At 42.3% G+C, this 16,147-nt stretch overlaps 1 protein-coding gene across 1 annotated transcript in view; it reads left to right on the forward strand.

Moving 5' to 3' along the window:
- GLG1 (golgi glycoprotein 1) overlaps positions 1–16,147 on the forward strand; it is a gene marked incomplete at its 5' end in the record, with an annotated part of 140,303 nt that overhangs the window by 81,660 nt on the left and 42,496 nt on the right. The window contains 5 exon segments of the mRNA XM_006152644.3: positions 119–334; positions 6,026–6,229; positions 7,322–7,393; positions 8,706–8,889; positions 9,576–9,790. Coding sequence (XP_006152706.2) covers positions 119–334; positions 6,026–6,229; positions 7,322–7,393; positions 8,706–8,889; positions 9,576–9,790 — 891 coding nt within the window.

Here is a 16,147-nt window from a genome sequence, read left to right on the forward strand (position 1 = left end):
CGCACGCGCACTATAGCAAAAACCTCTCCAAAAAAAAAAAGGAAATATATATGCATTTGCTATTATAATATATATTATGATAATATATATTATTATAATTATATAATTTTTTGAACAGATTAAAGAATGTGCTGATGAACCGGTTGGAAAAGGTTACATGGTCTCCTGCTTGGTGGACCACCGAGGCAACATCACCGAGTATCAGTGTCACCAGTACATTACCAAGATGACAGCCATTATTTTCAGTGACTACCGCCTAATCTGTGGCTTCATGGATGACTGCAAAAATGACATCAACATTCTGAAATGTGGCAGCATTCGGCTTGGGGAAAAGGTATCCACTACATTGGCTTCACCAAAGGGGTCTTATAAATTTGGCAACAGATAAGCTTTTGCATGACTGACATGGGAAAAATTTAGGACTGGAGATGACCTTAAAGTTAAAATTTAAAGCAACTTGTCTAGACAGCTGGAAGATGTAAGACTAGTTGACTAGTGAATGTTCTTTATGTGTTTATAGCAAAATGTTTCAGTAGTGTTTAGGAAGTAGAGGAATTAATAATATAAGAGTGGTGTTACCATCAAAACGCTACTTGCTTGTTATCTGTAGTACACCTCTGACAAAGAGAGACATGAGTTCCCTATAATTTCTCTGTGTATGCATCAGTGTTACCGTAAAAAGTTACTTAGCGGAGCTGCCAGGTAGCGTGGTGGTTAAAGGTGCTGGACTCCCACAATGCCAACTGTTGTTTGAGTCCTAGACCTGGTGGCTTTCTCACTTTCTCTCTCTCTCTCTACCCTTCTCTGGTCAAATTAAAATAAATAGATACTGGGACCAGCAGTTAGCGTAATGACTATGTCGCTGGACTCCCACGTAGTCAACTGCAATTCGCGTGCCGGACCCGGTGGCTTAAACTCATGCCAGGCGCATGCGCATGTATGCCCAAGATCCCGAGAGGAGAATAGAGAAGGGATTGCGGCGTGGCCATCCCCCCTGGGGGGTGATTTCTCGCTTTCTATCTCTCTGTCTTTCTCTGTCTGGCGAGCGCACACGCCCTATAGCAAAAACCTCTCAAAAAAAAAAAAATAGATACATAAAATAAATAAAATTTAATAAAATAATTCTTAAAAAAAAGTTACTTAGCAAAGACACTTGTTACTCTCCACCTGTAAGAGGAGGTACTTAAATATTAGAATGTCTTTTGTTTTAAAGAATTATTTTATTGGGAGCCAGCAGTTAGCGTAATGGCTATGTCGCTGGACTCCCACATAGTCGACCGCGGTTCGCATCCCGGACCCGGTGGCTTAAAACTCGGGCACATGTGTGTGTGTGTGCCCAAGATCCCGAGAGAGTGGAGGAGAAGGGATTGCAGCGTGATCATCCCCCTAGGGGGTGATTTATCGCTTTCTGTCTCTCTGTCTCTCTCTGTCTGTCCGGCGAGTGCACGCGCCCTATAGCAAAAACCTCTTCCCCCCCAAAAAAAAGAAAGAATTATTTTATTTTAAAACTTTACTTATTTATTTACTTTAATTTGACCAGAGAGGGACAGAGAGAGAGTGAGAAAGCAAGCCACTACAGTCGGCCATGTGGGAGGCCAGCACCCGTAACACTGTGCCACCTGCCAGCCCCAGAATATTAGAATGCCTTAAGATATGTGAGGGTGGGCCAGCAGGTGGCGTGGTGGTTAAGGTGCTGGAATTCCCATATGGCTGGCCATGGTTTGAGTCCCGGACCTGGCAGCTTGCTTTCTCACTCTCCCTCTTTCTCCGGCAAAACTCATGTGAAAAATAATATTAACAATAATAATAATAAATAAATAATTCTTAAAAAAATATATGTGAAGGTATAATACTTCTAGCTTGTCCTAAGAAGGTGCTCTGTAATGTGGTATGTTATATCTTTATCTCTGAAGAACCAATTTTGGTAAAAACAGGAAAGATAGTAACTACCGGACTAGTTATTTCATCCTGCTGTATTTCTGGAGTCAGTAGTGTGATAAACAGAAGGTCCCAGTGGAGATTTTGCCAGGTTCATTGTTTCCTCAGAAGAGGTGGAAGAAACTCCTGAAAAGTAACAGATGCCATTGGAGGGGTTGTCTGAGACCTGTGGCATCAGCTGTTAATTGCTGCTGCTCCTTAATTGGCTATTTAGGAAATGTGACAGAAAACAAAACCCTCTTGTCTCTTTGCCTTGTTTGCTCATGGTTTGCAGCAGTCTGTCACTGACATGGAACAGAGCACTCCAGTGCACATGAGGGCTTATCGCAGGGGACTGGCCATACTGAAGCCCTGATGGCCTTGCCTTCATTTCAGCCCAGGGCCCTGGCCTGTTCTGTAGGCTACCTCTGAGTCGGTTCTGCTTGCTCTTTGAGCTTGGCATAAAGCTTTCAGGCAACTAAAGAGAGGCCAGTTTTAATAAAGGAGGCAGATTTTTCCTTCCCAGCAGACTAAAAATGGCACAAAAGCATTTAAGTAACCCTGATGATTCAGGAAGCTCCTCCGGCTTTATTTAGAATGCTTCAAATCAGATCCATTTCCAGACCTCCCTCCTTACAAAATCTCCACAGTGTTCCAGACGTACTTTTCAGGAATCAGCAATGACATTTTTTCACTTCTGTGATTAGGGTCCATGCATTCCTCTCTTCACAGTAGTTCTTGCCTATTGCTCCCCACCAGCTCTCTGAGTTGTCTCTATAAAACTTACATTACACAGGCACCGAAAGGTGGCCTGGTGGTTAAGGGAGCTGGATTCCCACGTGGTTGACCACTGTTTGAGTCCCGTACCTGGAGACTTGCTTTCTCACTTTCTCTTTCTTTCCCTCTCACTCCGTCCCTCTCTGGTTGAATTAAAATAAATTAATTAAATAAATAAAGTTAAATAAAATACTTCTTTGAAAGAAAAAGTATGTTACAACTTAATACCAATGTGTAGTCCTATGATTAATATAATTAAAATGAAATCTTAGGGACCGGCAGGTCATGTGGTTGTTAAGGCGCTAGACTCCCATACGGCTGTCTACGGTTCAAGTCCTGGACTGACAGATGAAAATCACACTGGACACAAGCATGTGTGTGGCCAAGATCCCAGGAGAAGAATGGAGGCGAAGGGATGGTGGTGTGGCTGTCCCCCTTGGGGATTGATTTCTCACTACCCCCACTCCTCTCTCCTTTCTGATGAGAACATGTACCCTGTGGAAAAATCCTTAGAAAAAATGAAATCTTAGATTCTTTGGAGATTTTCAGACCATGCTATCTTGAATCTAATACAAAACAAGTATAATCATTAAGAAATATACCTAAATAATTAATAGTACAGGTGGCATATTTAAAATACATAAGCCCTAAGTATATAGAGAAACACTTAGCAGACTATGTGGGAATTATTTCTTTGCCATATAATGGCAGGAGTTTAGGTTTAATTTTAGTCAAGAGTCAACTGTCACACTGGTATTTTTAACCTCGTTCTGATCCTTTTCAAGAGTGACTCTCAGTGCGATCCAGTCTGCCAGATCTTCTGATGAAAGAAGCTCAAGTCCTTTATATTGCAGGCAGCTATGTGATTCTGTGGACTTTTTATTTTCATAGATTTTTGCTATAAGGCACATGCGTTTGCAGAGAGACAGAGACAGACAGACAGCAAGAAATTACCCCCTGGGGGGGATGGCCACGCTACAGTCCCTTTTCCTCTATTCTCCTCTTGGGATTTTGGTGTGAGTTTCAAGCTGCTGAGTCTGGGACTTGAACCACGTGGGAGTCCAGTGATGTAACCATTATGCCATTTGCTGGTCCTTTCTGTAGACTTTGAAGATCTAATTTTTTTTTTTTTGAAGGGAAAAATAGTCTAATTATTAGTAGCCATCTAATTTGAGTTATTAGGAGCTACTAAAATTTGGTTTGGGACATCATTTTATACTCTCAGGTTGATGATAATCTTTCGTGTACTTATAGTAAGTGGCAATATGTTTCTGTTAACATCTTTTCTTTTTTTTAAGAATTATTTATTTAATTAATTAATTATTATTCAATTTGCCTGGAGAGACAGGAGAGAGGAGAGTGAGAAAGCAAGCTGCTAGATCTGGGACTGGAACTGCAGTCAGCCATGTGGGAGTCCAGCACCTCAATCACTATGCCACGTGCCAGCCACTCTGTTCACATCTTTTCTAAGTTTCTTTCTTTCCTTCATGAGCAAGAGAGGCAGAGATGGAGAGACAGAGACAACACCCCCAGCAGTGTTCTGGCACCATGTTCATTCTCCCCAACTCAGTCAGCCCTGGATTTGGCCATGCGTGTTCCTGGAGTAGTCAGGGAGTTTATAAACACGAACCTGGAACCTTCCCATGTGAGTCAGCCTCACAGACGGTCACGTTTTACTACTGCACCACCTTCTGACACCTCCGTCCAAATCTTTATAGCACACGTGTATTTCACTTCTCCTGTGGGAAGTAGAAGTGTATGGACCTTACATAAGTAGGCCAAAATCAGAAAAATTTTTGTGCCAAATAGTTCTTACTCTGGGTTTCTGGAGTGTGTGTCTAATTTTGTTTCTCTGGCCTTATCTTTTTGTCACTCGTTCTTCAGAGTTTTGTCTATCTGTTTGGAATTTCTTTCTAAAATATCTTTTTGGTCATCCCAGGTGTCAAAGCATCATACAGCTAGTGAAAAGGCAAAGGTGCAGATGGGAAATAGAGGACCTCAGAATCTGCCAGTGTGGTGTACTTCCTAAACAGATTCAGGTCGGCAGAACTTTTGAAAATTTAATGAGAACTATGAACTCTCCTCAAGAGAGGATAAAAAACCCACAGGCACATTTTGGGAGTTCGTAGAACCCACCCACCCAGCCAAATTAACTCCGGGTCTAAAAAAGTAAATGGTAGGTTTTAGCTAGGCACCTGCTATTCTGTGACTCAGATAAGTTGTTCAGCTCCTCCAAACCTCTACTTGTGAGCACGGTCCCTATCAGTGCTCAGTCCCTCTTCACAGATACAGCAGGGGACAGTGTGAAACTTCTCAGGGAATGCTGGGAAATTAATGTGCTGTTAAAACGAGTCCTGCAGAGTAAAGAGGAAAGTATCTACCTTACACCTACTTCTTTTGAATTGAAATATTGCCTACGACAGATGTTTCCTTACCTAGCTTAGGAATCCCTTTATTATTTTACTGTAGCAAGATTGCACGTGTGTGTGTCTGAATGAACGGAAGCGCTACATTTTTCATCTGCTGTTTAATGGTCATACCTCTCAAGTTGTTGAAGCATGTCTTGTGAGTAAAGAGGATTAGGGCTGTTGGATAGAAAATGTTTAGGGGAAATGTTTCACATTTTCTCTGAATGAATGTGGTTGCCATGGGGATGATGCAGTGTACAGTTAAAGATAATTGGATGGTTTTAGGAAAACTCAAAAGTAGTATGTATAAACCATGGTAATCTTGTTAAATCACATTAAGATAAATCCAGAATTTCAAAGTGAGTATTACACTACAGATTGTACATATTGTTTGCAGGCAGCATAGTGCGTAAAAAGTGGAATGTCTCTATAAAATCTTTCCTCAAAAGATTTTGTGGTTTGTTTTCTAACTTGAATGAAAGAGATGCCTAGTTCTTAGAGGTAAATGAACAGGGGTTTCTGCAATGGTATTTCAGTATTGACATGAACTATGACCAGAGCATGGAGCTAATGTTAATTTTCTGACATTTTAAACTTTAAAAATTTAGGTTCCTGTTTCTAGTGCTAAAAATTTGTATACTTAAAATTTTTCAGGATGTCCATTTTCATCAGTAGTATGCAAGTATTTTCTAACTAAAAGTAATCTGGCACTTCACAATGGGTTGGTTCCCACTTGGTGTCTCAATGAAATGTCAATAAGCTAACTATAGGTTCTTGTTTGTCTGTCTGTCTGTCTTTCTTTCTTTCTTTCTTTCTTTCTTTCTTTCTTTCTTTCCCTTTCCTTCTCCCCCCATCCCCGAATGATGTTTCTTTGAAATCCGTGCAGTGAGAATTGTAAACTATGAATATCTTTGCTATTTTAGGATGCACATTCACAAGGTGAGGTGGTATCATGCTTGGAGAAAGGCCTGGTGAAGGAAGCAGAAGAAAAAGATCCCAAAGTTCAAGTTTCTGAACGGTGCAAGAAAGCCATCCTCCGGGTCGCTGAGCTGTCCTCCGATGACTTTCATTTGGACCGGCATTTATATTTTGCTTGCCGAGATGATCGAGAGCGTTTTTGTGAAAATGTGAGTCAGCTTAGAAGCTGTTCTTCTTTTCTTTTTAAATATTTTATAATATAATATTCTAAGATCAAAGAAACCATCGCAACCCCTCACATGCAGAAGAGTCGCTGAAGTGAAGATGGACTCCGTCCCGGATAACAGAACGCTCGGCCATGATGGTCTCACATCTAGTTAACAGCTGGCTCCCAACAGTCCCCACACGTTACTGTTTCTACTTCATCTCACTTTCACTTCTTGGAAGTCTGTATTACCTAGAGGAGTCTTATTTTACCAGAGAATCCTGTTCGTATCTATCAGATGGCTGAACGTTTGACACATGACACATTTCTATGGTTTTGGATAAGGTAGAGAAGACAGCAGGTGGCTACCTTTAAAACCAAATCCATAATTATTACCTGCTGACCCTGTCGGGTAACACCCTGACACCTTTAATAGGTGAGTCTCTGTCCTTCTAGCACAGGACTCAGACAGCGTGTGTATTCTTCCACTCTCCCTGCTGTTTGAATTGGTGGCAGTGACCATCAGCGCCCCCGAATTTTGAGTTTTATTGATGCTGGCCTGAAGTTATAAGAAAGAAGCCTCACTCTGACACTTCTCCCCTTTTTTTTTTAATTTTTGAGAGATTTTTTGCTATAGGTTACATGTGCTCACCAGAGAGACAGATAGAAAGCGGGAAGTCACCTCCCGGGGGGATGGCCATGCCGCAGTCCCTTCTCTTCCATTCTCTTCTTGGGATTTTGGGCACGCATACACATGTACCCAGCATGAATTTCAAGCTGCGGGTCTAGGACTTTAATCGCAGTCAGCCACGAGGGAGTCCAGCACCTTAACCACTACACCATCTGCTAGCCCCCTGACACTTGATTCTCCAGGAGGGAAAAATGACAGTAGCCAAACATCATGGGAATATTTTTTTCATCTTTACTGCAGTCAATGTTTTCTTTTAAAGACTGTTAACTATAAACTGCTAAGCTGTTTATCTAAAGGTACTCACCATTACAATAATTTAATAGAAAATTCTGTACTAGACTGTGGATAATATTCAGCATAACTACTTAGCTAATAAAAAAAATGTATGTACCATCTGTCTTACAGACACAAGCTGGTGAAGGCAGAGTGTATAAGTGCCTCTTCAACCATAAATTTGAAGAATCTATGAGTGAAAAGGTACGTATTACTTTGAAGCAAACCAGTATTATATTCATTTCCTAAAAGCTTTCTCAACTTCTCCCAAACAGTATTCTTAAATCTTCTGCCAAAACGTAAATGATTAATGAAGCTTACTCTCTTAAGTAAGATACTTTGAGCTTGAGTGGTGAAAGCATATTTGCCTTATACCAAGAAAATGAAGCTCTAATTATGGCAGCTGGACAGGGGACCCCAACTGGGGATCAATTTTGGGAGTAAAAGGTGTGTCAGGCCACACTGCCAGCAGCCTGACAAACACGGGAAGTTAGGCTAGACTAACCTATGTGCTTTGTAGGTACTCAGCTACTTCATATTTCAGCAGCTGTCTCGTTGAGTGTTGTCATTACTGCTAGCCTTCTTTTTTTTATTATTTTTTTATTTTTTTGAGAAGTTTTTCACTATAGGGCACATGCGCTCACCAGACAGACAGAGAGAGACATAGAGACAGAAAGCGAGAAATCACCTCCCAGGGGGGATGGTCACGCCGCAATCCCTTCTCCTCCATTCTCCTCTCGGGATCTTGGGCACACACGCACACGCGCCCGGCATGAGATTTAAGCCACCGGGTCCGGGACGCAAACCACGGTTGACTACGTGGGAGTCCAGCGACATAGCCATTACGCTAACTGCTGGTTCCCTAGCCTTCTTCACCTGGATGCATGCAAAAATCTTTTATGACTTCCTTTGCTATCCTGTGTATCTGCAGTGTTTGTTATTTCAGTCTCACGATATCATTCACTATGAGTACTTGTATTTTAAAAGTATAAAATAGAATATCCAAAGTGTTTTAACAGTTGCCACTTTGATACTGGTAGAATTTACTTTAGTGGTATTGTTGAAGGGTATTTTGTGTCAAGGTACTGTGTTGGGCTCTACCAGTGTTTATGACAACAGCTATCATGGCGACAGTTTCAACCTCTTGCCACACCAATTTAGCATGCTGGTAAACTTAAAGATAGACATATTGGGGGCCACTTGATGGAAAGCAGTAATGTGCTGCTCACGAGATGTTAGATCCACCTGGAAGTTTTGGTTTTCAGTTGACCTGTAAAGGCCAAGCGCAGTGCCCATGATCCTGTGCCTCAGAGGGCTTGGGAAAGAGAGGAAGTCATGGCATGAGACCCTTTAAGAGTGCTTTCTCGCTCTCTCTTACTTCCGAGAAAGAAAGAAAGAAAAATGACTGTAGTTGCAGTGTGCACTTGGCTGAGTCTCCGTGCTTGTCCCAGAGGTACCTGTAATAGCTGGGCTCTGTGAGCGTTCTGACCACTCTCTCTCTTCATTCTGTCCTCAGTGTCGAGAAGCACTAACAACCCGCCAAAAGCTGATTGCCCAGGATTATAAAGTTAGTTATTCATTAGCCAAATCCTGTAAAAGTGACTTGAAAAAATACCGATGCAACGTGGAAAACCTCCCTCGGTCCCGGGAAGCCAGGCTCTCCTACCTTCTGATGTGCCTGGAGTCAGCTGTGCACAGAGGTGAGAGTTCGTGTCTTTTTATCCTTTTCATTCCTTTTTGGAATCACATGCTAAAGCTTCTCGAATCTATAAATGTTAGTTTCTTCCTATATTTGCTCTTTTGAGTATTTTTAGTTTTCCAAAAGCATGTTGTGCAGCATTTTGGGAGACTCAGGGTAACATGATTTAGCACACAAGCTTTGGGATTATGACTTTTTCACTAACTACCTGGCTGTGTGACTTTGGTGGGGAGCATGATCTTTTGTTAATGTTATTTTGTTTTGTATTTTAATCTCGAATTTTTTTTTCAGTTTGCATTTACAGTTCAAAGAAGTGGGGGGAACTCGAGTGAATATTTGAAGTGTAATCTTTCTGCAAACTTTAATTATGTAGGCCATAATTGTTCTTTGGCTTTCATTAACTCCAATAGTTATCGTATTGATAACACTTCAATTGGCAAAGACTTGCATTATTAATTCAGTAGTGTTGGATCTGTATAATGCAGAACTCCGAAAAGACAAACCCAACTCTTTGGAGTCTAAGCTCATTTTGGGCTATTGAAGCTTTTGCTAAGTTCTAAGCTCTCCAGTTTAGGCATTAGCACGACTGCTACATTCTGTTCCAGAGAGGAAGTGGTTCGTGAGTATGTGTGCTCTCTGACCCTGACGCTCCCCCTTGCTGATGCCGTGGCTTCTGTTCTGACTCAGGGAGGCAGGTGAGCAGCGAGTGCCAGGGCGAGATGCTGGACTACCGACGCATGCTGATGGAGGACTTTTCCCTGAGTCCTGAGATCATCCTCAGCTGCCGGGGGGAGATCGAGCACCACTGCTCCGGATTACATCGGAAAGGGCGGACCCTGCACTGTCTGATGAAAGTAGTTCGGGGGGAAAAGGGGAACCTCGGCATGAACTGTCAACAGGCGGTAAGGAATATTTCTCACCTTACAGTTTGAATGTCACGTTTTATCAGCTGAGGAGGCTTTTCCCGACACTGTCACACTTATTTATCCGAACCATTTGTGACATCACAGTGAACGGTAGGTACTGAGGACCAGACACGCAGGGTTTTTCCTTCACATGTATAAGAATGTGGAATTTGCTGCAAAACTAGCTTGAGCTCATGATCAGCGCATAGGACCGTATACTAAAAGAAGTAGATAAAATGCATCATTCGCTAGAGTTTATGAAGAAAGAGTAACTTGATAGATTGGATTTCCTAAACTCAGAATTAAGACAAACGAGGTTCTGATAAATCAGGAAAGGTCTTCCATCAAAAAACAATGTGCCTGACTTAGTGAACCGAGTGGAGGCTGAGTTGACACGCATTGACATCTTTTCCCAGAGCTTCTTTTTATTTCTGACGTGCAGGCCGGAAAGATCAAGAGAACATGTCATTGTCAGAATCACAGTTTCTTTTCTTACCAGAGTAGGGCAGTTGTCATGAATGAACAAGTCTTTCTTTCTCCACCCCCAAACTTTTCAATCAGTTCCATAAAGACAGTTAGAAGGTCCAGCTCCATTGGGGCTGGCAGGTGGCATAGTAGTTAAGGGCGCTGGACTCCCACATGGTCGATGACAGTTTGAGTCTGGGACCTGGCGGCTTGCTTTCTCATTTTCTCTCTCTCTGTCCCTCTCTGGTCCAATTAAAATAAATACATAAATAAAATAATTCCTAAAAAAAAAAAGAAGGTCCAGCTCCATGACTCAGTGTTAATGCGCTATTCAGGAGAGGTCAGATCCCACATGGCCCCTGAATTCAGGGTCCCCAGCCTGGTCAGCCTGAAACGTGCCAGGCGTATGTGTGACTGCCCAGGACCCCCATGGACTGGAGGACTGAAAGGGAGATCAGGGATCATGGCATGAGCAGACTGTGGAGGGTGCTCATCTCGCTCTCTCCCTCACATGTGTTCACACGTGCTCTATCATGAAAAAAGAAAAAAGATTTTTTTAATGTGACTGGGGAAGGACTAGGTGGGAGGGGGAAATGGAACAGTTGAGGAAACTTAGCATCCTTTGCTTGTATAGATAAACTTATTCCTGATCCAGGGTTTATAAATAGTTGAATAACAAGTATAGATCAGGTATGTAGTATAAAATGAACAGTGCATCTATCCCTTACCATTGTCCCTGTTTATTACTTTTTTACTGGATAAGAGTGTTTGAGCAATTTAAAATACCAAACACAGCAAAGAACTGTAAGTTGGGATGCACAACACAGGGAACTGTAAGTTAGGATGCACAACAAAGGGAATTGTAAGTTAGGATGCACAACAAAGGGAGTTTGGCTTTATACCCTAAAGTAGAAAGTTGTGCTCTCCCCTTGGGAAAGTTCAGAAAACCACAATTAGTCTTTTATTTTGTAGTTAACCGATTTATTACAAATTGAGTGGGACCAGCAGGTGGCATAATGGTTACATCGCTAGAGTCTCACATGGCCAGACCTGGTGCCCTAAAACTCACATTGGGTATGTGTGCACGTGCGTGCCCAAGAACCATAGAGGAGAGTGGAGAAGGGATTGCGACATGGCCATCCCCTCTGGAGGGGTGATTTCTCACTTTCTCGCTCTGTGTCTCCAACCAGCACACTTGCCCTACAGCAAAATCTCTCTTAAAAAAATGAGTATTAACTTGAATTTCATTTTCCTGCTAATCATGTAAAGTCGGAATTTTATGGTCTGAAACAATATTTTTACAGTCTGAAACACAAAATTTCCTTAGAGGTTTAATAAGGAACAAAATAAAATTTCATCTTAGCTTCAGTCACTCACCTTGACTCAGAGTAGACAGTAGTGCGCACAGGCATGCATGTGCAAACACAGTGGAGTGTCTTCCCAAGTTCATGGAAAATGCCTATAATGAAAAACCTATGCACAGATCTCAAACATTTTGTGCACCAAAACGAACTGGTAGTTTAATTTCATTTTTCCATATATTTTTGATGTCCCTGCATGGGCATCCCATGGTGGGGAAAATGCACAAACATGGCCTCTTTAAAATACTGAGTCAGGGAGCCAGCAGGTGGCACGGTGGTTACGGTCACTAGACTCCCACATGACCCACCATGGTTCGAGTCCCAGACTCGGTGGCTTGCTTTGCTTTTTCACTTTGGCATGTTCTCTCTCCCTCTCCCTCTCTCTCTCTCTCTCTATCTCTCTATCTCTCTCTATCTCTATCCCTCTATGGTTGAAGTAAAAAATAAATAAATAAAGTTAAATAAAATTCTTTTAAATAAATAAAATACTGAGTCAAGGGGCCAGCAGTGGCATGGTGGTTGAGGCACTGGGCTCTCACATGACTAACCATGGTTCGATTCCCTGACCTGGTGTCTTGCAACTCATGTCTGGCACATGTACATATGTGCCCACCCAGAATTCCAGGAGAAGAATGGAGAAGGGATTGTGGCATGGCCATCCTCCTTGTGAGGGGGATGATTTCTCACTTTCCCTCTATCTGTCACCAATGAACAAACATGCCCCACAGCAAAAACTTATCTATCCATGTATCTATCTATCTATATAAAAACCCAGGTCAGGCTAGAAGGAGGGCTTCTGGGATCTGCTGTAGTTCGTGTTCTCACAGTGCGGTTCCTCAGGCGCCAGTCCTCGTTGGTGATCGCCCTGGGACGTGTGCCTGTGCCCGGTCCTGGCGTGAAGCGGGAGATGGCCTGCATGCCCACTTCATCCTCATTGCAGCACAGCAAGGTTGGGGCGGGGAGAGGGTCAAAGTAAACCTCTTTACTTGAGGCTACCCTTGCAGTAAAATGTACATAGAAAATAAGATAGACCCGCCCCCCTGGGAGGTTTGACCTTATCTCGAGGCATCTGGTTTACTTCTACGACTTTTTGAAATTTAGCTTCTTAAAAGATCTAGTGACTCAGCTTGAAAGGTAAATAAGAACCACCCACATTATCCTTTGTGCCCACAAGAAAAGTGCTTTCTGAACCTAGAAAGTAACCTCAAATAGTAAAATGTTTGGTTTGCCCATGTTAAATTTAGCCAAGTGAGAAAGAAATACTTCATTTTGATTTTCACAGACCCATGATTTTTAGGTTTTTTTTTTTCTTTTTTTGGGGGAGAGGTTTTTTTGCTATAGGGCGCGTGCGCTCGCCAGACAGACAGAAACATAGAGACAGAAAGCGAGAAATCACCCCCCAGGGGTGGTCACGCCACAATCCCTTCTCCTCCATTCTCCTCTCGGGATCTTGGGCATGCACGCACACGCGCCCAGCGTGAGTTTTAAGCCACTGGGTCCGGGACGCCAACCGCGGTCGACTACGTGGAAGTCCAGCGACGTAGCCATTACGCTAACTGCTGGTTCCCATGATTTTTAGCTTTTGCTCATACAAATTGAAGACATAAATGACCCAAAGGGAGAGTTCCCTTTGTCTTCCTACTTTATCCATCGTCAATAGTTTGAAATAAGTTAGTTTTGAAATAATTTTTTGAATGAATTTTTTTTCTTTTTTCTCTTTTTCAAAGTTTTCTCCCTCGATGTAGTAGACTGTTATGCCTGTCTGTGGTTGACCATTTGTTTGCTCTGTTCTCTGTTTGGTGATCTTCAACTCAGCGATCTCTCAACAAGTAGTAAACTGGAAAACCTAAGGATATTTAGCCTGTTAATGAGTACATACTCTTCAGAATGCAGAGTCATCATGAACTATTAATTCTCTTTTGAAATGGCTGAACAAATCTGGGCCCAGGCCAGAGATAACTCTAGACTAACCATTTTGTTTAAGCATTTCCTCAGGTTGTCCTACGCGTTCCAGGGATTGGGACAGATGTATAATCATGTAGTCATTCATGGTCTTCATGCTTACTTCCTGTACTACTGTCACTGCATTCCAGAGTGGCAGGCAGTGGTCCTTTGAGCAGCTAGCCTGCTGGGCTCTATAGAGCATTTATTTTCTGTCTTTTTCTTCTTTAGAGATTTTTGCTTTAGGGCGCAGAGGCTCACCAGAGACACAGAGAGACAGAAAGTGAGAAATTACTCGGGGGGTGTGGGGGGTTCGCTGCCGGGTCCAAGCCTTGAACCATGATTGACCCTGTGGAAATCCAGCGATGTAACCACTATGTTATCTGCTGTCCCCTGTTTTCTCTTTTTAATAGCTGTGATCTAGTGCATTCATTGTGAATTTTCAAAATCTGCCTGCCATTTGCAGGTCATTAACTGGCACAGTTCTTGCAAAGAACTCCCATGTTTCCTCTGACTTTCCTCAGAAAAACATGCAAATATTTTTATGTCTTTGTCAGGAGTAAAATTGACAGTCGTTTGACAGCAGTCATCCTACTTACTAACCACAGCATTTTTTAGTATTTCCAAATTGCCACTAAGAGTAGAGATAAATAACTTCCATCCTAGAATATTGGAAATCTGTCATATTTCTCTCATCTTGAGTATTGACTTCTTTTAAGATAATAGAATTGGATTTTCTTCTTCATTTCCTTTGGATTTGTGTTCTCTGATGAATATGTGATGGGATCAGTGCCTTCCTGTGAGTACCCATGAGATTGTAGGTTAGGTGTATGAGGTCAGAGAAGCTCCCCAGAGGGTAACCTTGCAACACACTAAAAAGGGCTTTAAGGAGCCTGCAGGTGGCATGGTGGTTAAGGGTGTTATACTCCCATATGGCCAACTACAGTTCAAATCCTGGACCTGGCGGCTTTCTTTCTTTCTCTCTCTCTCTCACTCTCTCTCTGTCTCTCTCTGGGCAAATTAAAATAAGTAAACAAATAAATAAAGGTAAATAAAAATAAATCTTCAAAAAGGAAAGGGGAGGCTTCAGTTCTTTAAATGGAAAAAAGGAACTCAAACCAGTCAGTACTAGAGTTTTCAAGTGTGCTTTGTCATTTACGATTCTCACCCCAGAGCACGCTCTGCGACCCATCTAGTAGTAATAAGGTAGTCATAATGGTTTCTTCCGTATGCAGAATGCCTCGCAGTTTACTTGATCATCTTCTATGTCTTATTATTTCTTATACTCTTCTGCAGTTAAAAATACTGAAACTTTAGAGGTTCATCCATTTGTTCATGTTCTCAAAGCTAGTATCTGGCAGAGCCAGATCTATGAATAGATTGCAGGTCATCTGATCCTTAAGTTAGAGCTTTTTCCTCTGTGCTCCACTGCCTTCTTTTTAAGGACAGGAATAAAGACTCCAAGGCACCTATTTTCCTGCCTTTGCACTTTACGACAAAGGGTGGACCCAGCTGAAGTCAGCTCACGGTATGAAGGTCAAGGCAGCTGGATCCCACAAGAACAACTGTGCCTTTTAAGTCTTGGACCCAGTGGCTTGAGAAGCACACTGGGCACCTGTGCATGCATAACCAGAACCCCAGAAGGAGGGAGGAACGGAGAAGGGCTTGCCAAGTGACCGTTCCCTACGGGGAATTCTTTCTCACCTTTTTTGTTTGTTTTGTACTCTCAGTTATTTAATTAAGTTTTTGGTAAGAAATTTAGAACACCAGTTTGTGAGGATAAACTCCATTTTTAGGTGCAAACACAGATCACAGGAAGTCCTAGAGCCAAGGAACAGATTTAATTTTTGATAAAATTTGCAAGTCAACAGCTTTCTGATCAAACTTGCGCTACTTTGTAATCTTGCATTTCTTTTTCTATATTGAAAATCTCACCTTTCTGGAATCTGGACTTCCACAGCTGCTTCTTTTTAAGTAAGCATCAGTGAAGTGTTTGGGATTTTTACATTACTAATTTCAATTTTCATGGAGGTGGCAATGATAGATGTATGGTGTGTTCTATGCAGAGGAACTCGATGGAGGACCAGAGGTCCAGTCACAAGTAGCAGCCATTGCTCAGCTGCTTCAGTAAAACCACTCTCCTGCCTCTGTGGTGTCCAGCGAGGATGATCAGAATGATCCTGGGAGTGACACTAGCTCACAGCTCTCTCCCATGCTGACTATGAGTTTTATTTTATTTTATTTTATTTTATTTTATTTTATTTTATTTTATTTTGCTATAGGGCATGTGTACCCACTGGGGAGAGAGAGAGAGTTGAAAAGCCAGTCCCCCAGGGGGATGACCATTTCATAATCCGTCCTCCATTTTCTTCTTGGGATTTTGGGCATGCATGCCCATGTGCCTGACATGTCTTTCTGGGTCCAGGACTTGAACAACTCAGTCGGCTATAGGGGATCCAGCCACCTTCATCACTATGCCACCTGACCGGCCCCAACTGAAGAGTTTTTAGCTGTGGTACAACACCTTTTAAAACACATCTTCAGAAGGATAAGACCCAGGCATTTTGTGAAGATCAGCCCCCAGGAA

The sequence above is a fragment of the Tupaia chinensis genome, unplaced genomic scaffold (genome assembly GCF_000334495.1).
Source record: "Tupaia chinensis unplaced genomic scaffold, TupChi_1.0 Scaffold000355_1, whole genome shotgun sequence".
NCBI lineage: Eukaryota > Metazoa > Chordata > Mammalia > Scandentia > Tupaiidae > Tupaia > Tupaia belangeri.